The 22,434-nt window shown below is 36.9% G+C and overlaps 2 protein-coding genes across 12 annotated transcripts in view; one reads left to right on the forward strand and one right to left on the reverse strand.

Moving 5' to 3' along the window:
- Positions 1–291: 291 nt before the first annotated feature.
- Positions 292–3,082, forward strand: INSM2 (INSM transcriptional repressor 2). Its single transcript, XM_025443305.3, has one exon. The coding sequence runs from the start codon at positions 364–366 to the stop codon at positions 2,035–2,037; it is 1,674 nt and encodes a 557-aa protein (XP_025299090.1). The 5' UTR covers positions 292–363; the 3' UTR covers positions 2,038–3,082.
- A 1,017-nt stretch (positions 3,083–4,099) lies between these two features.
- The window catches only part of RALGAPA1 (Ral GTPase activating protein catalytic subunit alpha 1), a 242,471-nt gene continuing 224,136 nt past the window's right edge, over positions 4,100–22,434 (reverse strand). For 5 of the 11 annotated variants that reach the window (XM_049113051.1, XM_049113047.1, XM_049113050.1 and 2 more), the window contains 4 exons: positions 13,658–13,782; positions 7,116–7,180; positions 6,916–6,969; positions 5,292–5,477 (listed from right to left, as the gene is read on the reverse strand). In XM_049113051.1, coding sequence (XP_048969008.1) covers positions 5,427–5,477; positions 6,916–6,969; positions 7,116–7,180; positions 13,658–13,782 — 295 coding nt within the window. In that variant the 3' untranslated portion in view covers positions 5,292–5,426. Of the gene's footprint in view, positions 5,478–6,915; positions 6,970–7,115; positions 7,181–13,028; positions 13,060–13,657; positions 13,783–22,434 lie in introns of all 11 variants that reach the window. The other 6 variants (XM_025443673.3, XM_049113052.1, XM_049113045.1 and 3 more) reach the window with 4 other exon arrangements.

Genomic DNA, 22,434 nt, shown 5'->3' on the forward strand with positions numbered 1-22,434 from the left:
TGACCTTACCTTCCCGCATCTCGGTCCGCGCGGTGGGCGGCGGGGGAGGCGGCGCTGCCGGGCCGCGCCGAGGCCGCTTGGAGGTCGGGCGGGGGCGCGGGGCGCGGGGCGCGGGGCGCAGCCTGCCTCTCGGGCCCCTGCGAGCCCAGCCGGGCGAAACCCCGCCCCTGGCGCCCGCTCCCACTCCTGATTGGCCGGCCCAGCCTGAAGGCGACCGGGGGTCCCCCGGCCCGAGTCTCAGCTATAAAGGCAGCCCACGCATGACGGCTGTGGCGAAGCTCGGGTAGCTGCGGCGCCTGCCCGCTCGCAGCCCCCGCGGCGCCCCCTTTGCTCTTTGCCCCCCTGAGCACTCCCGACTCCACCATGCCGAGGGGCTTCCTGGTAAAGCGAACTAAACGGACGGGCGGCTCCTACCGAGTGCGCCCAGCTGAGCGGGTCTTGCCCCTGCTGGGGCCCCAGGGGGCGCCGCCCTTCCCCGAGGAGGCTTCCAGTGCCCCCCAGCCCGGTGCGCAGCAGGTGGCAGCCCCCACCTTGGAGCAGGCGGCGGCGGCCCGTGACCTGTCGGGGTCGCCCTGTCGGGCGGCTAGGGTGAGCCCGGGGGAGGGCGGGCAGGAAGGTGATGCGGCGTGGAGGGCGGATGGCAGCGGGGGTCCCGGGCCCAGCCCCAGCCCCACGAAGCCGGCGGGCGCGGAGCTGCGCCGGGCATTCCTGGAGCGCTGCCTCAGCTCACCCGTCTCTGCAGAGTCCTTCCCCGGGGGTGCCGCCGCGGTGGCTGCTTTCTCCTGCTCGGCGGCGCCAGCAGCTGCACCGACCTCGGGGGAGCAGTTCCTGCTGCCGATCCGGGCACCGTTCCCAGAGCCGGAGCTCCATCCAGACCCTGCGCCCCTCGCGGCCGCCCTGCACGGCCTGAAGCGGGCAGCTGGCAACGAGCGCCGTGCCAAGGCACCTCCGGGCTGCACGTCTGGACCTGCGGCCGCCGGAGTCAAGAAGCCGAAGGCCATGAGGAAGTTGAGCTTCGCCGATGAAGTGACCACGTCCCCTGTCCTGGGCCTGAAGATCAAGGAGGAGGAGCCCGGAGCGCCGTCCCGGGGCCCCGGGGGCAGCCGCACGCCGCTGGGGGAGTTTATCTGCCAGCTATGCAAGGAGCAGTACGCAGACCCCTTCGCTCTGGCTCAGCACCGCTGCTCCCGCATCGTACGCGTCGAGTACCGCTGTCCCGAGTGCGACAAGGTCTTCAGCTGCCCGGCGAACCTCGCCTCCCATCGCCGCTGGCACAAACCGCGTCCCGCAGCGGCAAATGCTGCCACGGTCTCTTCAGCCGACGGGAAGCCGCCTCCCTCGTCTTCCTCGACCTCCCCAGACTCTGGGGCTGTTGCATCTTTCTTGGCGGAGGGGAAGGAGGACAGCCGGGCAGAGCGAGCGGCAGATCAGCACCTGCCGGCGAGGGACAGCTCCAGGGAGGCGCAGCACCAGGACAGCGCCCCACACCAGGGCCTCCAGGTGCTGTCCCATCCCGAGCCGGCCCTGCCTCAGGTCCCCTGCACGGAGGGGGTGTTAGGGCGCCGGGTGCCTGGGTCAGGTAGTGCCAGTGGTGTCGGGGGACCCGAGGTCTTCATGTGCCCATATTGCCACAAAAAGTTCCGTCGCCAAGCCTATCTGCGCAAGCACCTAGGCACTCACGAGGCAGGCTCCGCTCGTGCGCTTGCCCCGGGCTTTGGCTCCGAACACGGTGCCCCACCGGCCTTCGCTTGCCCACTGTGCGGGGCGCACTTCCCGTCCGCAGACATCAGGGACAAGCACCGGCTGTGGCACGCGCTCCGCGAGGAGCTGCTCCTGCCTGCTCTGGCCGGGGCGCCCCCTGAAGCGCCGAGCCCAGGCGGAGCGTCCGACGGGAGTGCTCAGCAAATTTTCTCGTGCAAGCACTGCCCTTCCACCTTTTTTAGCTCCCCGGGGCTGACCCGGCACATAAATAAGTGTCACCCCTCAGAAAGTCGGCAGGTACTGCTGCTGCAGATGCCGTTGCGGCCTGGCTGTTGAGGAAAGAGATGAGGAAGATTGTGCGGTTGGCCTTGGAGGAAACAGATCATGGGAATTTCTGTGGGGATTTCTTGAAATTTGCAAGTTTACCCTCTTTCCTGCTTATGTTTTTTCTCTCCTAAAACTCCCGGTAGTCAATGTTCCGCCAGAGAAGCGGACAGCAAAATGTAAAATCCCTCTCTAGAGCAGGTAGGTATGTATCTGGTATAAACATTCGCGGTCAAAGACTGTCACTTTTAAAAAGCCTTCTTGCTTTCCCCACGAAAATAGGATTTCCCCCCTCACTCTGGAGACCCTAACGAATCCTATATGACTTGTAATTCCTATGGAAAGTCGTAGTGAATGCGTGCATGTCTCAGTATCTACAAAGGATTCTAGCTACCAAAAGTGGTAGTCGTTAATTTTTCTTTTTCTCTTGCCATCGCGGGCGCCTATGTAGTTTCTGTCTCAATAGGGTCAGATACCTTGCATTGTATATTCTGTGAATTGAAAGTTATGTGATTGGTGCCAAACTTACAGGGGGGTGGGGAAACACTCAAGACCTGTGCCTGAGGGCAGAAATATGAGAGGATGTTTGCGCTTTGGGGGTGTGTGTGTGGGGGGGGTCAACGTTCCTTCTCTCAAGTATTAGTTCATTCTTAAGTTAGTGCTTGGAGGTGGGGAGGGTGCTACTTTACTTGGAGGGAGTTGAGACACCCCCAAAATTCTCACCTTTAGCTTTTTTTGGTGTGTTTTCAGGAAGATACTTTAAAACTGTGAATAACAGCTTTTTGGAAACACAACCCATTTCCAGAAGTTTGACTGTTTTCCTTCTGTTGTAAATCTCATACAGTGTTACGTATGAAACTATGTTCAGTTTAAGGAAGATGTGAATACCTATAATTCACTATGGAACTGAATGGCGACTCAATTTTTCAGCAGCAACATGTTTTTGAATTTTTGTAAACCATATTCAGTGTACACTCTGTACCCATGCTCTAATAGCCAGAGTTTGGGACACTGGCTGAGTATCACTTGACAGATAGCCCATTATTTGTAAGATGCTTACCACCAAATAAATGTACATAGCTGGTGCTTTGTTGTGTTCTGTGTTTGTCCTGAGAATTTCATTGAACACAGGCTATTTTTCAGAGTCACATTTCTTACCTCCTTAAAGCCAGTATCCTACTTTAGAATCTTAGTGACCCATTTAGACAGAGTACAGACGGGAAAAATTGTATTTTGTAAATGAATATAATGGTGCAGAAATGCAATGGGAAAATTTGTTTTGAAATATGCCTTGCACAGACTGAGCTCCAAAAGGCTTTAAATCTAAAGATACTATACTACCTAAAAATGTCAACAGAAAATATTTCTTAAAAAAAAAAAAAGCAGTTTTATTTGAAGATGAAAAAAAAAATCACGTTAGCTGTGCAAATTAACTTTACTATTTCCAAGTTGGTATTTTTGCTCCATTTTGTTACATGTCATCAGTCCATTAGCTGTTCATTTTTAAGAAATGAAAGCACCATAGAAATGTGTAAGGTTACTTTGATTTTCCTTTTCGAATTCTTCACCTTGGTTGTGGGAAACTGTCTATATTGTTTAACCTTGTTCTCAGGGACTCTATCTTCTACATTAGCTTTATTTTCTAGTTTCATAGGAATCTATTTTTTAAGAAAACAAAAACTTAAGTGCACAGAACTCTGAAAGACTGCTTTAGAAACTGTCTGCAAAAAGTTTCCCCCTTCCCCCAAATGTGTATCATAAAACAAAGTGAAAATTTAAGCATGAGGCTAAGATTAATTGATGCTTTAACCAAGTGCATTGGGTAAAGTTTCTGCCCAGCCGTTAGGAAGGTGTAAAATTTGCCTGCATTTTTAGTGACTGTGGTAGAGTCTCTGAGAAGTTGGGATGTATCCTAACAAGGGAATTCAAATTTATTTTTTAAGATTTGCTATGTCAACCTAGGTTTATGCTTTATATCTCTCCATTATCATATAGTTCTGCTTATTAAGCCTGAAAATATATTAAAGACAAATAGACAAGAGAAATATAAAAGACAAAACAATGCTCATGGACATAAGTGATAAGAATATTTTTATTGTATTATTAAATACCATATCTTTTTCTTTCACTGTTACAAATTTGTAGATACTACATGAATGAATGATGATACATAATTTATATTTTATAGTTTGCCCGTATGATGTATTTACACATGCAGTTAGTACTGATGTCATGCTACATTTCCTTAGGAGATGCCCGTTCAAAACAAAATATGAACAAAATGTGAGCAGCTTATTTACTGTAGGAAAATATTTCTGCAGGGTGGAATGAATACCAACCTCCATCAGCAAGTTCAGTATTAATAATATTAGATTTAATTTAGACTCCTGGGTCATGTTCCTTTTTCTTTTAAAATATACATAATTTAAGCAACACATTTATATTAGAAAAGTTTTTCTTTTTCTTTTTTTCTTTCTCTCCATCCCCCCAATTACCCTCTTTTTGCTATTTAGGAAAGAACATGGATATACCAGGATCTAGCAGCCAATAATACAGGGCCACAATCTTAAAACAAAAATGGCATTTAACAGTGATACCATTTAAAAAAACAAAACATTAGAAAAATATTTGGAAGCTAAACATAAATCAAAGTTCAGCACAGTGATTTTTCTGGGTATTAAATATATCATGGCATCATCTGCACAGCCACAAAATGAGGCATTGCTTTGGGAAGAAAAAGTTAATGCTAAAATTATGTCAGTGGGAACTTGAGATGCTAAAAGACCATTTAAAGTGTTTTATTTTCATAACATAAGCAATCAATACACAACCTGTGTATTAAGATTTGCAAATTTTGCTATAATTTTACAAATGCTTAAATTTAAAAATTTACATTTGTAAAAAATGATATATTTACTGAGCCATAAAGTTGCAATGGGGCACGATAAATAAAATACTGAGACTATTTGTCCAATTATATTTTGGCTCAAAGTTAATCACAAAATTAAAAGTGAAACTGCTTAAGACTTAATTATCCAGGAAGGTAAGGGTCTAGAATAAAGCTCCACCCCCCAAAAAATATGGCAGCTTAGAGTGTTGTGTGTGTGTGTGGGGGGGAACCAACTGAATAAACAACCCAAATCTAAAATATTAAGTTACAAATTATTTAAATCCAGTGTTTTCTAAAATTAATGTTCAGGAAGAAACATGCATGCTATGGTAAACATGAAGGCCTGAAAGGGTTAACACTATGTTCATGCTAAGGTTGTTACTGCTGATCACACTGCTGGGCTGCTTGTCTCCTTAGGATTTATTGGCTGAACCAGAGGATCGACGCAGTTTCATGGACATGCGGCTTTTGCTAGTTCGAGGAGACATTGGAGAGGCCAGGTCAGCCCCATCTACCTGCGTTGCTGTGGGAGTTTCACTGGATAGAATCTCTGGGTAGGAGCCTGTGGGAAATAGCAAAAGCATTAGTACAAGCCGTCTGGCTTCTCATCATATAAGAAATAATCTTTCTGCTACTGATCTGTAGCATGGATCCCAACCCTTATTGAAGTCTTTTGAGGGGAAAAAGCAAGACCAAAACTTGCCTGTTAAAACAGCCTACTAATATTTTATTTAAAACCCAGTAATCTAGTGGCTCATGTAATCATATTAGCAAGAAAGAACCAATCATTATTTCCAGAGCCAGAACTAACCAGAGAGGTCCCTGGAAAAAGCAATGGGAAGCAAAATCTTTGGGCCAGACAGGACAGGGATCCAAAGCATCATTAGCATGCAAGGAAGGGCTTAAGAAGCAGGTGAGAAGGACCAATTCCTATCTCTGGGGTACACGGTATACCTTCATTGCTCAAACTTGAAAATAACAATACCAAATGGTTCCAAAAAGGAATTCAACACTATGAGACCATCCCATAGCTGGGTATTTAAATATGCTTCTAGAAAGGAGCAAGATAAATTCCTAGGACTGAAGGAGCAGGACAAGAACTCTGATCTGAAATTTAATAAAAAAAGACAAATTGATCTCTCAAAATGTCTCCAATTAGAAGAGATAAGCAATGCTTTTGTTTTCCTTAAATTTTTGCAGCTAGCTCTATCTAGTCACAGCAAGTAGGTAACCAGTAGAATAGATATAAAAATTTAAAAGAAGCAAACACAAAATCAAATTGGATTTTTTTTGGTGTCATTTACGAAGTAGTTCTTTACCTCTGCACTGTTTCTATGAATTATGATTCTCTAATATATAGTAATGCTACAGAATGGCACACTTGTAGGCTCTCAAATATGTAGTATAAAAATTACATTAAAAATAAAAGCCCTTCAAAAAAACAAAAAAAAATCTGCAAACAGAACAATACAATTTTTAAAATTCTGTGTATTTTAAGGTACTTTAATCTAGATTTTCTGGCCTTATATATGTGAACATTTTCTTTATGTCTGTCAGCACACACATCACACAGTTTGCAGGCTTATTATACATCTCCTCACTCTGCAGGAAAACTTTTGGCATGTCTGTTAGCCAATGTAGCGCCTCACAGAAATTTCAAGCATGGAAATAACCATACTAACACTTCCAATTAATGAGACATTTGTGCCTATACTAAAGTTATGAATATTGAACAATCAATATTGTTCCATAAGGGGTACTGAGCTTATAGAGATATATTAATCTATCTTGGTAGAACTCTTCAAAGTGTTTTTAAAGTGAAATCTATAATTATACTTAAGAATACACATACATTGTCTAGGAAGAAATATTTTCTCACTACTTGGAATCCAGGTTAATTGCCTTTCTTTTCAAAGTAATTTCTCCAACATTCTCTCTTTTCTAACTGAAATGAGGTTGGCCTTCAAAATACAAGGAGAAGGAAATATATTTCTGTTCACCTTTACTCTTCCTGAAGATCTGAATTGGTTCATACTGGACCCATACTGGAAAACCTAGAGGAGAATATGAATCCAAGGCCCTTTTTAGGGAAGCGCTGCAGATGGATGGCAGAAGGAAGGTGAAGAGCGGTAGCTCATGCTTTTCTGGTAATGCATTTTATTCCCAGCCAATCATGAGAGGCCTTCCCATGGCTGTTTACCTTGAGATGGCCAATGTTTTCTAGCGGAGGTTTTGGGAGGAAGAGAACTATCACTGCATTTCTTTCTTTGTTGTGAATGAAGAAATGGAGTAGCGAGCAGAAGTGAGAAAACAAAAGAGAAGACAGGTAACAGATATGAGAGACATAGTGCAGAATTTTACAGGTGTTAACCGAGGAGCAGAGAAGAGAGTAATCAAGTTTTATTATGGAATTGGGCATGCAATGCATTAGGGTGATGGTGTTTCACAATGGACAATGCTTTGTAAATTCAAATGTTATACTTACCAACTAACAAGTTCAAATAGGGAAGAAAGAAAAGAAAAAAAGTCTATAAGAGATTCTATAAACATCTACCTTTTAAAGTGTTCATTGTACTGGTGGCAGGCTATCCTAATCACTAAGTCATAAAACCTCCAGAGCTGTACTGTGCAAGACAGTAGGCACAGCCATATTAAAATTTATTAAAAGTTAACATTAAAAATAAAAAATAAAAATGTGGGTCCTTCGTGTACTAGCCACATTTTAAGTGTTAGGCAGCCACATGTGATTAGTGGCAACCAAAATGGACCCTGTGGACATAGAGTATTTCCATCATCATAGAAAGTTTTATTGGAGAATATTGCTTTAGAATATGCCAGAATCAAAGAATATATATATATATATTTTCCTCAAAAACAGCAATTTCTCTGTTTTCCTTAGTGCCTGCAGTGTGAAATCCCCCTTCAATAAACGGAGAGTCAAATCAGGCTTTTTAGTGTGTGTGGTATTTAGCTTATCAGTACCTCCTCACGTTTTGGCAAATCATATTTGTGGAATATACTCAGTATACTCAAATGCTATAAATACTTTACAGTTTTAGATGTAAAGAATACAGTGATCCCTACTCTTCATTTCATACTCTATTCTGCCCAAGTATTCATTTCTATCACTTGAGTCATAAAGAATGTTGATTTAATCACTTCTATTATTAATATACCCTCAAGTGAAAAGTATCTATGGGCTCCTATGTTTACGCATACTTTATCTCTAATATTATTACAGTACTCAATACACACCTTATCTTGATGGTGTAACAGATTCATATATTGTGCAGTGGTTACTATGAATTATTAAAAATAACATGCTGAATAGGACTTTGGGAGTCTATACAGATTATCAGTGGATTGTTATTTATTGTGGCTTTGTACTGCTTGCTGACAGGTATGACCGGTTTAAAACTGCTAAAGTTATTGGATAAATGATAGCCTCTAGAAAATATTGTGATTTTGAAAGTAGTTCCATTGAATATTGACCTAAGAGGCACTGTGATGTGTTAGGAAGAAGTGGGCATGGGTTAGACAGGCCCAGGTTAAATGCCAAATCTGGCATGTTACTAGCTGTTGGATCTTGGGCAAACTGACCTAAGAGGTTTTGTTTTGTTTTTGTAAAATGGAGACAATAGTAGTTTTTTGCAAGTTGTTAGGGATGAATAACTACATATATAAAGATCCTGGCACACAGCAGGTCCATAAGTAAGTGTAGCTATATAATAGAGCTACTAAGCAGGTAAGAATAAAATTTAATAGAATTTGAATCAGAACAGATGAGGATTAAAAGAGACAGAAGAAATATTTTTGAAGAAAATGACCACTTACAAAATATAACCACTGAAACGTGGAGAACACAATATACTGTTTAGTTTTGAGAACATTAAAGAATTTATCCACTCTTATGCTGATATTCCTACAATATATATAACCTTACTTGTTAAAGTTTATAGACTACCTAATAATCTTACTGCCTTAATATTGTTAAAAAGGAGTTGATCAGTGATTAAGATTAGCATGTATGCACCACCACTGGATGTCATAAAGCAAATAACATATATATCTTTTTTTTTTTTTAAAGTAATCTCTATGCCCAACATGGGGCTTGAACTCACGATCAAGAGTCACATGCCCTACTGACTAAACCAGTGAGGCACCTCTAAAATTAAATAGTACAGAAATACAGGCAAACGAAGTGGTTTCATCTTGAAAATATTCAAAAACTGCCATTATTGCAGACCTAGAATGTATCAGTCTAAGGCTTGTCATATTTTATCTCCTTACAAATAGAGAAACTGGGTTTTGTGGATAATAAATAACAGAACTAGGATTTAAATCCAGTTCAGTCTGATTCCAAAGCCCATACTTCTCCCATGGCAACGTTAGCTATTAACAATTTTTTTTTTCAGTAGATGGAAAAGTAGAGTCTTCAAAATAAGAATCTTTAGCAATTTGATTTATAAAAATGACAGGTTGTAGGATGATTTCTCTCTCTCAACAGCAAGAAAGGACTGAAAATATTTAGATTACATAAGTAATTATAACAGTTAAGATCACGGACTCTAAAGTCAGACTCTGGCTTTACCAAGTATCAAGTGACTCTGGGGTAAGCCCCTTCACCACCACCCCCCCCCCCCCCGCCACCGCCATAGAACTGCCATGAAGATTAAATGAGAGAATATAGGTATAGTTCTTAGCACAGTGCCTAGCACTCAGTAATTGTTCAATTATTCTTTTATTATTTTCATTACAAAAGTCTTACATCTGAATGAATATCCTATGTGGAAACTGAACCTAGTAATTATTGTCACAAAAGGTTAATAGGACTTTAAGACCAGTATTATTTGCCTCTTGGACAACACCACATACACCCGCCACATTTTCAAGTTCAAAATACTAAAAACAGGATATAATTTGGCTGCTTATAATTTCAGGCTAGCCTAGTGATATATAAATACGATTAAGAATCTGTTTTAAAAACATAGCAAACAAATATATAGCTTCTGTTGTATGTTGAAGGAAACGGACTTCCTCTTGGCACTTACACATAATATTTAGGTTATGTATAAAACAACTATCTTCTGAGGAGCTATAACGTGTTCTTTCAGATCATTTCAAAGCCTGGGAAGGGGAGCAAAGTTTAAAATAACTTTTAAAGAGGGACACCAAGTTCAAGGGGTTACCTAAAACAATGGTTAAATTTTGATAATTTATCCCATTTGAAGATTCAATGAAATAGATTTGACCATCAAAATACTATCCCATTTATATGTGGCGAAACAGATTTTGTGAATTAAGAGCAAAAGTGGAATTAGAATGAAGATTAGATGCAGCAGCATCACTTTACCTAGATTATCTCTTATTTTGATGGCATAAAAATATTTGAATCTTATTACTAATTTTCATTATTTAAATAGGAACCTATATAAATTGAAAGGAACCTATAGGTAATGGGTATGTATGCAGAGATATATGTATATTTATGTGTATATGTGCCTATATGCATAATAGAGAAGAACACCAACCCTCTCAAATTTATTAAAGAAAAAAGAAAAGAATGTGATGTTAGGGGAAAATATCTAGATTTTTGAACTACCTTTGTAACCTGGTCAAGAAAAGGAGTAATTGAATCTTAAAGTTTAAAGTCAAAGGAAAGCTGTCCATGAATATAAAAAAACTTAAAAAGGAGGTCACTGCAAAACTTTTGATATTTTCCACACACATGCCTGACAAAGATAAAGGGATTTTTTTCCTGTAATTTTTTTTTAAAATAAAGGACAAGAAAAATCTAATAATAGTTTAATGTAGTTATGGAAGATCAACAAAGTGTGACATCACAATATCTCCTTCAATGACCTTAGGGATAAAAATAATTTCCCTTAAGTATCAGTCTACTGTCACAGAGCCCATTTTGAGAAAATACAGTTATGAAATTTATGGATCAACTATGATACACAAAAAATGTTTTTTCATATTTATTTAAATAATATTAAAAATCATCCGGAAAAGAAATTTTTTTTTTTGGACTTCAGTTCAAACAGTTGGTACATTAGTGTTAACCAGAAAGCAGGTTTTAGATAATCCTGAACCAAGTTAAATAAAGTTAAAAAATAGTATTTTTCCACCCTAGTCCACTGAATAGAATTATAGGGATAGAAAGAACAGGTTATATTCATTATATGATTATCATACCGGCATTTCTTTAAAATTTACTTTCAAATTATTGCATGTTATTGATTAGCACTATTTTATATACATGGACTATGCACAGGAGAATCTAAAGTTGATTCTCAATTGCAATTATGAATGCATTTCTTCAGCGTGACAATTACATTTTATCATTATGCTAAAAAAGTAAAAATGAATCTAAAAAACTTCACAGTATTAGGTAATTTTTGCAAACCATCAGTAATATCCCTATTGCTATGATATGGTTCTTTCATTTCTTCTTTCTCCCACTTTGACTTATAACTTTAAAGGGAATTCTATCTGTATGGAGTGGTTTATGGTAGGAAAATAAAAATCTGAGATGACCGAAAGAAAAAGAGAATCATTCTTCAGATATCATGTTTTTGCTACTATAGAAGGAGCAAATATTTCGCTTTTATAGTATTGTATTGAGAACCACTCTGATAAAAATTAATGTCTGCAAAAAACCCACCAAAAATGTAGTCAGTAATACTAAAACAAGTTATTTACAGATAAAAATACTCTTTTAAAACTTAGAATGCATGTTTTTATAAGGATGACTCCTACAGGCAAAGACAACGTAAAAAAATTAACTGAAAATAATTTGTAGAATAGTATTTTTTTTGTTTTTGTAAAATAGTATTATGTTAAAATTCACATCCTTATTACAATTGAGATAACAAAAATTTAATAAAGTAGTAAAATACATAAAAAAATGAAGCCAAAAGAACCCTGACTTGGTTGCTATGTCTCAGAAAGTGAGAATACTACTTCCCATATTAAATATCTGGCCAAATGTGCAGGATAGTATGCACAATATGAGAACATTAAGAAGGACTCCAGTTGGTAAACAACTACAAAATGAAAATTGATGGCTTTTATAAATCTCAGGGGGCAAGTTAGTGTGTGGAACTTACGATTCAACTGTGTGATACATGAAAGTATTATTCATATCTATTTTAATAATGTAGTCTGCTGTTTTTCAGATACTTTTTACTGAAAAATGAAATTCCCAGTTGTACTTAACTAGTTTTTATTTTGTTCATTATTTTGGTTTTAGTATCTTTTTCTTTTTTTTACCATCATTCTTAATGCCAAACTTACTTTAGATAGGGTTGACCCCTTGATGTAAATCTTAAGACTTTTTAATCTCTTTCAAAAGATTCAACCTAGTCTAGACAATTTTCCTCTTTGCTAGGTCTTTTATATTATGAAAGGGCTCTAAGTTTTTTTGGAAAGAATTTTTATAATGGCTAATTAAATGATTACAGGAATGGAAAATTTTATCAACTGAAATCTCAATTGAGAATTAGTCTTTTTTCCCTTCCGAATAAACTAGGCCAGAAAAGGGCTACTATGCCTTTTAAATTTATTTAATATAATAAAGAAAACCTACATATCATAAAGAGAATTTGAAGGTTTCTTATGATGAATTTCAAGTATCTTATTTTTTTCTTGTTCTTTTGAACACAATTAAAATAGTCATCTTTGTATTTCAGGTGCCTAGTACAGTGCAAGGCACACAGCAGAGGAAGTATCTGATGAGTTAAGATATCCAATAACAATGCAACACATTACAAAATACAAAGACACACCATTTCAGCTCAGTAGCACTATTTTTTTTTCATGCTGAGAAACAAAAAAGGTCAATACAATAGGTGTAACTAATTTCAATCAAGGGTTGCTTCTATTATTAGTTATTTTGATCCCAGAACCAGTGTTAGTGTTTCATGCAGACCTGGGTTAGTAAGTATAATTCCGGAAGAAATTTAGTGACAATTTCTGAAATGTTTAGTATGAATGAGGGCAGTGTTAAATTTGCTTATTGTCTGAGTTACAAGCTTAGTGCTTGCTAGTTTTTTTAAAAAAAGGAAATGGGGGAAGAACAAAGGGTGTTTTGGTTGACACTTTGTCTTACCTTCAGATAAACAGAACTGATATTTAATGATCTAAAGAGGGAAAATAAAATAAATGAAACAATCATAAGGAGTGCAAAGTATTACAGAATAGGAAGGCCATGAGTCATTTATTTTCTTACTGATTTTTTCAAAATTAGTTTAATTGTAAAAATGCAGTACCCTCTTACAGTCTTTAAATATTATAAAATAATTTACTGTGCCAAGTACTTCTCAATCTAGACAGTTATTTAACTTTATTTGTAAACTGAGAGATAAGGCAATATTCTTAGCCATAACATTTGATCCTCTAAAGGTGAGAGGGAATGCATGTTCAACTTGTGTTTCTTTTGTCGATACTTTAGTAATGATCCCATGAAACACAACAGTTATTGGCCAGTAGCTCGGATAAAATGTGGTGCATGTACTTTTACGAAGATTGTTGACTTCTAAAGGAACTGCTTTTAGGTAAAAGAAAGTATAAACTAAATTTATAGGCCAAATTCAACTCTTAAATAATGAAAAATGTATTTCAATGACTGGAATCTTTTACTCAAGCAAGTTTTCTATTATTTTAAGAGTTTGAAACAAAAGGGTATTGCATTTCAAGTTCCAGTAATGACAAGTAACTAATACTTGTTTTTAATCTTACCGGCATCAGATGGTAAATGATGGTAGGGAGCTGGAGAAAAAACCTGTGCTGCAAAATCTTCAAATGTCGTTGGTTCTAAATGGTGCTGGACAATTGTTTGCAGGTATCGTGCTCTCTCTTCATAGCTGATTTACCTTCAGTTAAGGACGTAGTTAAATGCAGCTTACAGTGGAAAAGAACAGATCTTATCAAAAAGGACTACTCTGATTGCTAAGCTATTACTTCTTAATAAATGTAATTATTCACTACTCTTGCATATCATTTAAAAGTATGGCTTTTTAAGAGTAATAAAACTCCTACATTTTTAACATAAGTTTACTCTTCAGGTGATACCACTATACATGGCAGCTTAAGAGAGACATTTATTAGAAAACAATGATAATACTAAACTGTTGAAAGAAAGAAAGGTAACCATTTACTTGAGAAAAGGTTCAACTGCTATCAGGTCAGCCTAGGCTCATTTTTATCTTGTTAAATTGGCTTCAATCTGCAGATTCACTCTGAAAAGCCACACAATAAATACTAGAATCCTGCTTAAAAACGGTCTGAAATTGTATATTTTTCATTTGTAAAGACTTATTGTGAGAAATTCCTGCATATCTTCTTTTTCTAAAATCCTTGTATTTTCCCAACAATTGTTCTCATTTTGAATGGAAGACTACTGTTGCTGTAATCCGCGAATAACTCCATGCGGTTAAGAAAAATACATAGTTGAATCTGTATGTCAGGAAAAAATATCTAGTCAATTATAACACTGAAACAAGCAGGAACATTTGCAGAGAGTCCACAGGACTCCTAAATACTGTGTAACAAAGCATCTACAGGGCACTGACACTGACAGAAAAATACTGTACTTCTCTTTCACCACATTTTCTTCTCTGATATTATTGACAAGCAACCAGTACCTTGAAGTGTTGTTGCTTTTGAACAACCCACTCCAGGCTTCCTGTTTCAGCAGGCCTGATTGTGCTGTTAGCACAGAGAGGGCGAGAAAGAGAGAGAATATTTCTGTTGTTCACGAAAGCAACTATGGAAATGGCTGTCAAAATGTAGAGCAGCAGGCAGCAACATACAATTATCAGGAAAAACTCACATGCTGACTTCATGTCGTATAGTTCCTGAACTGAGAAATCAGTTAACCTTTCTTCTACAACTTTTAAAAGTTTTCCTGCTGTATCAGTGTGCTATGTTGCTGGCTTTCCATAAGACATTTATAGAACTATGAAGGCTAATAAAGATTTGCCTTATTGGTTTTTCTTTCTTCACTGATTTTTTTTTTCCAAAACCCATTATGTTTTCCTCAAAATTCTTTATTTTTTTAAAACTGCAATTCAATTACTATAGTTCTACAATTCTAGAAATTGTAGACCAAGCCTACAACCAAGACCAAGAAAAAAAATTTGTAAGGAAGATAACTGAAAGTGATTAATTCAATCGGAGCTAACACAGCCATAGTTACACTTACAAAAGGTTATTGACTAAGAGGACAAAAGCTAAGAGTTAAAGGTAAGACTACAGTCACTAGTTACTTAGACTGTGAGGTCTTTTGCCCTCTAAATGACTTGAGTACTCTCTTCTTGTATTACAATTTATTTTATGCATGAAATATTTAAATCTGAATTCCAATTTCTTACAATCCATTATTTTCAATTCTGTACACTGGGACTGAACTTTGAAGAATTCTACTTCTCAGGAGAAGATGCTATATTAAAGTGATCAGTGGAAAGGATTTTATGGAAGAAACATATTTTTGAATGTTACCTTAGAAAAGTAATATAGCACACTTTTAAAAGGAGGTATATGGTTATAAGTGGAAGAGGATGAAACTGATGGTTCAATCTAAATAATACCACATATCTCACAACTTGTTGGAAAGTACTTTTTTCATTGGGGGAGATTCACAGCTGCCGAATTTTCTGCAGTTAATAGAGTCCTTTGATTCACAGCAGTGCCCCTTGTACAAAAAATACTGGCCTTTGTGTATTACCAGAAACTAATTTTCTATTTGGCTGAAAAGGGAAAAATGGGGTTATTGCTTCTCCCTCCTACAGAGCTTTTCATTATGCCTGATGCACTCAACTTCTAAGCTCTTCTGAGAAAAAAAATAACTGAAGAGGCAAGAGGTAGAAAAATGAGCTTGTTAGCACATTAGAAGTGAAGTATCTTGGTGGGCCCTAGAAATTCCCAGTGGTGTGTTAACTTATCACTCTATGCATGCTGGCACTGATAGTCTCCCAATTGATCACTCTCTTTTCGCACCAAAGGTGCTGCCAGGAAGCAAAGGCTGAAGGCCCACAGGAGAACAGTCTGCTATCAAAACAAGCTGTTTTTAAAAGTCTGCTTGAATGGGTAAAATGCTTCATGAAAAGTAGGGTGGAGACACCTACCTGCTTTCAAAATGCTCTACTTTCAGAAGGCCTATAAATGAAATATTTTACTTTATCTTATTATATTTAGAGTTTACACAAAAATTAGGCAGACAGAAAGAAAATGTTAATATTTCTAAAGCCAGGAGGATATTTCCAATGTAGTAAAATTTAATAACGGAATGAATATCTACATAAAATACATCTGGAGTATAATTCTATTTCACTCTTACAAAACTCTGAAGAAACTCAAATACAAAGCTATACAAAATAAAATTATCCAGCTATAATGTATTAATTTTGTGTAAAAACACACGATGTATTTAATTACAAAAAATTTTATTAAGTAAAATGCTCTAAAACAATTTTTAAGAGTTCAAGTTTACGTGGCAGAGTCAGTGAATGGTTGAATTTAAATGAAAAACTAGCACTTATCACAAATTAGGCAAGTTAATGTCTGAAAGCTTCCTTTTGGGGGGGTTATCTTCAGAAAACACTGTTAGCTTAGTAAATAATTATAGTCTATGGTAACTCACCTTCTAAAAGCTAAATATTCTTTATAATTTTTCAAGTTTGATGTAGCCAAACATCGAAACAAACCAACCTAATTTATAGTACTTACATTTCTCACCCCTTTTAGGAAACATACATTAAAGAGATATAAGGAGCTCTATTTAAGCCACAGCTGAGTCCATAACAGGATGTTCTGTGATTGAGATGATGATAAAGTTAGTTAAAAACAGTGCTGTCAGCATCTGCAATGGTAACCATAATCCAAAATGGTTATTTCGTTTATCTCCTCATAATAGATGAGACACTTATTCCTTAAAAGGCAACTCTCTAGGGAAGAGTTATTAGTACCTATAAATTGAGTGGCATACACAAACTTGATCGCTAGCAACAACAGGATAGCTCAAGCTATATTCCTACTGTGAGTGCATGTTGCCATTGGCATTGAAATTAAAAAAAAAAAACTGAAATGGGTGAGATAATAGAAAGGGAATGGTAAACGAATTCAAAGCAAAATTTAAAGTACAAGTCTAAGTTGAAATACAGTTTTTGTTGTAAATTTAAAACAACTCAAGCCAAAACTAGCTAATAAAACACTATTTGATGAGGGAGACTTTTAGCTGGTAGGAATCTTTAATACAGAACTAGCCAATCAAAAGAAATAACACACAGGTGCTGCAATCATAGCAATATAATTATCCACTAATCCTCCTTCCTTCTACTTTCTGCAAAAGCAGAAAAGGAGGGAAGGAATATTGCTATTCCAAAAATAATAAAGGGAACTAAACATTTTCTGTAGTATAAATACTTTAAATCTAATTGGTGCTTCATTAATATTACTATTCATTTTAAGTAACTACTTTTGATTTTAAACTTATATGAAGGGCAGCCTAGGTGGCTCAGCAGTTTAGCGCCCGCCTTCAGTCCAGGGTGTGATCCTGGAGATCCAGGATCGAGTCCCATGTCAGGCTCCCTGCATGGAGCCTGCTTCTCCCTCTGCCTCTCTGTGTGTCTCTCATGAATACATACATAAAATCTTAAAAAAAAAAAACTTATATGAAATTACTTATGGCGCTCTGTCACTGTGTCAAGACCAGATGTCAAGAAACTGGGGTTCAATTTCAACCTAGTCCTGGAAAGAGAAGCATGAATTCTCTCTGCTGCAGTTTATCTGTATGTTAAATGGGTAATAGGGATGCTGAAGATAAAGGATATAAATATAGGGTAACCCAAAAGTCTGCCTACATCTGTGTTAAACATAGTTTTTCTGACTTTTGGTTCAAGTCTTTGTAAATTGCAGGTGCTGTCTCCCTGAGGGCAATTTTCAATGTCTGATTAAGTAATATACCTTTATTCATGCCCAAGAACTCTGGTAATATTTCTTGTTTGTGATGTGTACAGAGGGACTTTTGACTTATTCCAATGAGAGGAAAAGGATTTCTCGTGAGAAAAAGACAGTATGAAGAAAAGCTACTACAGAAGGATTATTTAGTACACTTTTCAATTTTACTAATGCGTAGGGAAGATATATACAAGGTAGATTTGGTTTTAAAGAAGCAACTACCTTTCATTTTCTACAATAATTTTCTTAACAACTGAATGTGATTTTGAACTGCTTTTGCTTGAAATTAGAAAAGGCAAAACTTTCAGTTCTGTGATCACTAATTCCATGGCATGCCCAGTAGGTTCTTTAAACATTTAGCTCAGCTGTAATTTGTAACTAGTCTCAAAAAAAAAAAAAAAAATGCAGGAGTGTGAGTGTGAGTGTGTGTGTGTGTAAAATGTACACAGCAAGAATGAGTATGAAGTACTTTTCACAAAAAGGAATTATGGAAATTGTAATTTTAATTTTACCTATCACTGCTTAATTTCCTCGAGTTCAGATTTAATGTTTTCTTTCCTCAATAAGAAAAAAATATTGGCTTTTTAAAGTAAAGGCGAAGTATGAAATGTTTATATCTATGCTCATTATCATAGCCTCAGAGATTTTTAGGCCCATTCTGAAATTCCTAAATTAGTAAGCACTTGCCTGCACTCAGATTTTCTGTGGCTTCTTTGCTGTTTTAATACTTAGGGATTTTATCTCCCTTCTCTGTACAGAAAATTCCAAGAACAGTAACTGTAGGAAGAGGGAGGAGAGTTCTGCCTACTGACTTAAAATTTGGAAAGCACTACTTACAATATATATCAAGTTTGTAAGATAGTTGGTGAGAGTTTTCACATCATAGAACTCAACAAATGCCACAAATCAGGGCCTCCCCCTGCCCTCAGCGCCAATTGTTAAATACCAAGTGTGTTGTGTCTTTTTCTTTGTGTTTGTTCTCCTAATAAACTAGTGGGGAGACTAATGTTACAGGGGCAGAGACCATGTCCTTCTTATTTTTACATATCCTGCACCTAACACAAGGCCCAGAAGTACTCAATGACTGTTTACAAAATTATAGAATAAATAAAGCTGGTCTGATATTTGATACACTGGTATATGCAGATAACCCCCTTCCTGTAATCCCAATTTGGCTCTCCAGAAAGCAAAAACCCTTTGGGGCCAATATAGTTGGGACTTTTCTAAGATTGGATTTATTTATTTATTTATTTTTTTAAAGATTGGATTTAGAGACAGAGTTTGAATCCTCCTGTGAGTTTGGTTCCAGATCTTGCTCACCTTTGGAAGAAGAAAGAGTGAACGAAACACAATGTATTTATACGTAAGGTGTAATAATAAGAAAAAAGAAAACTAATAACTTTTCAAAAAAAAATCGTAATTGCCTAAAGAAGAAATTCTATAAATCTTCAAAGTAATTACAACTGATTACAATTTAGCATGGAAATATTTTGCCTCACTGGTTGGGACAATTTTTTAAATTTAAAGAAATCTTTGAAGTTTTCATAAATTCTACAGCGGTATGAAGCAAGAAATTTAGTTAATAAACTAATTCTATTCATATTTAAATGGCCATCTATAAAGAAAGAAAGGGAAAATAATGTCAAGAAATTCTCTGTAGATAAAAATCAGATGAAGTTTAATTTCAAAACTATTTTAGGCAGATCTCCAAAACTGCTCTGGTACACTATAAGAATAGATGTAGCAATACTCTTGAAAAATAATACTCAGAAATTTATTAAGGTTTTTAAAAAGACTATCTTGAGAGGGTTTATCCCAGGGCATCATTTACTGAGAATATTTTAGGACAGTCTGAACTAAAGGAAGGATATAACAATCATCTTACCAACATTACTTTCAGGAAACTTAGCAAAATCAGCAAAATGTTTATTCGGCAATAAGTCTTGCCTGGATGGAGAATACAGAGATTTGTTCAGAAAAACAAAGCTGATCTGTAGAGTTGGCACTAGAACATTGGTCATTTAATAGTCCAGTGCTCTTTCTATATCCAATCTCAATGATTTGAGTTTTGTGTGGAGAAAAGAAAAGGCCTAAGAGGCATTTTAGTTAGTTCTAGGATGGCCAACACAATGATGATTAGCTTAAATTTGAAGATTGCCATTTTTGAAAAATGTTTGTTTCTATACCAGAATATCATATATAATACAGAAAAAACCCTTGGCATGCTCTAATGAAAATGAGAAAATAAATTACCTTTGGCTTTTTAGTTCTAAAAGGCCTTGACATATCTTCAAATATTCTGAAGCAATGTCATTACACAGGGTCTTGGAGAAATAATTGAAAATAAAAACTTATTGAGATATAGGATATATGTAAATATATTTTCCAATTACATCTCTAGAATTACATGGCTATTAATGGTCATATTTTCTTGAAATATCCAGGACAATTAAATACCCCATGGACTAATAGGCACTGTTTAACCATAAGATGAAAGTAAACTATACTTGCTTACATTAACAAGATCTGGTAAATTAATACTCCATCACTTCTTTTCTTCAAGACACATGCAGTGTAGCTCAGTGAAAATTCCCCCCAAGTAAATGGAATGAATCTAGGTATTAACATTGTTTATTTTTATTATGTTAATAGAAATTCTTCTGAAAGTCTGCAACAGGTTCTAACAAATTGTGTATGATTTTTATGATGTATTATACTAATGAAATTCTTTAGTAGTTGCTACTATCTACGCAATGAAGGAAAAGCTGTGATTTGTCAGAGTAGACAAAGCTGGGCTTTAATCCATCCTTTTAACCATACTGCCAAGTCTATATTGTTTTCACTGCGTCTCAATTAGGAGACAGGCAGGACACCTGGTACTTCTTTATCTAAGTCCCATGGGCTGCCAGATGACTCAAAATCCATAACAGGTGCTAAGGCAGTGTGAGGATAGTCGTATTATTGAAAGCTGGAGTTGAATAAAATTTGGACCATATATAATTGCTCATAAATCAGTCAATTACTAAATGAAAACATTAAGTAAAAAGTTGATAAGCCCAATTCTACCAAAGTTCATGTAAATACATTTAAAAAGATTAACCTTAAATAAATAGGATTAAAAATTTAAACCTCCCTAAAGGTTCTGAAAATCTTTCCTGATTTAATAATCCAATAATCACTGGTGGTTTCTAAAAAGGACTAACATGATTATGAAATATGTATATTCCACTTTCATGAAAGTTCTATGAGTAAAATATCTAAAAGAAAAACTGAGTTACCTAGATTTCAAATTTAATGACATTAAAATTATAGATTCTAATTCTTGGTAAGATGTACTTGAAAATATTAAGTAATAACAAGACTTTAACCATCAACAGAGAACTGCTTCAGAATCACATGTATTAGATTAAGAGTTTAAAAAACATTGGAGGATGACTAGAAACATTTTGTATTGTTTCTTCTGGGAACGAAAATTTCAGTACATTAAAGTTGAGGAAATGAATGCATGTGTTTGAACTAAACACTGAACTTGGATTCTTGTTAGAAGACTGCAAAAAAGGAAAAAAATAAGTGAAATTTTACAGTGTACAATTACTTATGTGTTATCTCTACCTAAATGTGTACTAACTTAATTAAGATTTTGTTTAAATGCTATAATTATCAGGAGTACAGAAAAAGTGATTTATTATCATGGTATGTAGTTACAAAGTACAACAAACTGTCATTTAAGACTGTGTCATAGAATCTATGATAAACAGTATATTGGCTTAAACTAATGCACTATATGCCCCTAGGGAATGATGGGCTTAGAGACTGGACTTTAACAACAAAATCTACCCATTAATCTTGACTTAAATATAATCTATTCTGCAGTAAAAGGAAGAATGGGCATTCAATGAATTACTGTTTTTGAAATACTGCACTGGTGCCCATTTACTAAAAGCATTTAAGGGGACATGAGGAGATGGACGACTAGTAAATTTTACAGACTGTTACTATTTAACAAACATGCATTTGATTTTTCACTAACTTAGCAAGACTATCCCATTTAAAAAAATTATAAATAAAAGGACATGTTGCAGAAATTATAATGTTGCAATATAATTTAGTCAACTTAGGTTCAGCTGAAAGAACCATCCATGGAAATATGCTGTAGGGTCAGGCTCCTGGGGGCTGAAGTAAGCTGAAGTAGATCAGTGTTTCTTTGCATCAGAACCACCAAATGCTTGATTAGACTGAGCAGAAAAAGAAATGGGAAGGCCAGCAGTTAATACAAATACCACTGCATACAATGCTTCATAAAAAGGGAAGCAACCCTCACATTTTTAAATATACCTGAAATAGACTTCAAGGAGACGGAGAGAAAATCAGGAATGACTGAAATAGTTATGAGTTACTCATTTGAATGATAAATCCAGGATTTAACCTTAAGATTTGCTAGTTTATCTATAGGGGATTATTTTAGAACTTGGAATTGTTATGCATAATATTAATTTGCATTTCTATATTAATATAACTTGTAGGTATTCAGATATTTGGGAATTCTAAAAAAACATGGT

The sequence above is a fragment of the Canis lupus genome, chromosome 8 (genome assembly GCF_003254725.2).
Source record: "Canis lupus dingo isolate Sandy chromosome 8, ASM325472v2, whole genome shotgun sequence".
Taxonomy (NCBI): Eukaryota; Metazoa; Chordata; class Mammalia; order Carnivora; family Canidae; genus Canis; species Canis lupus.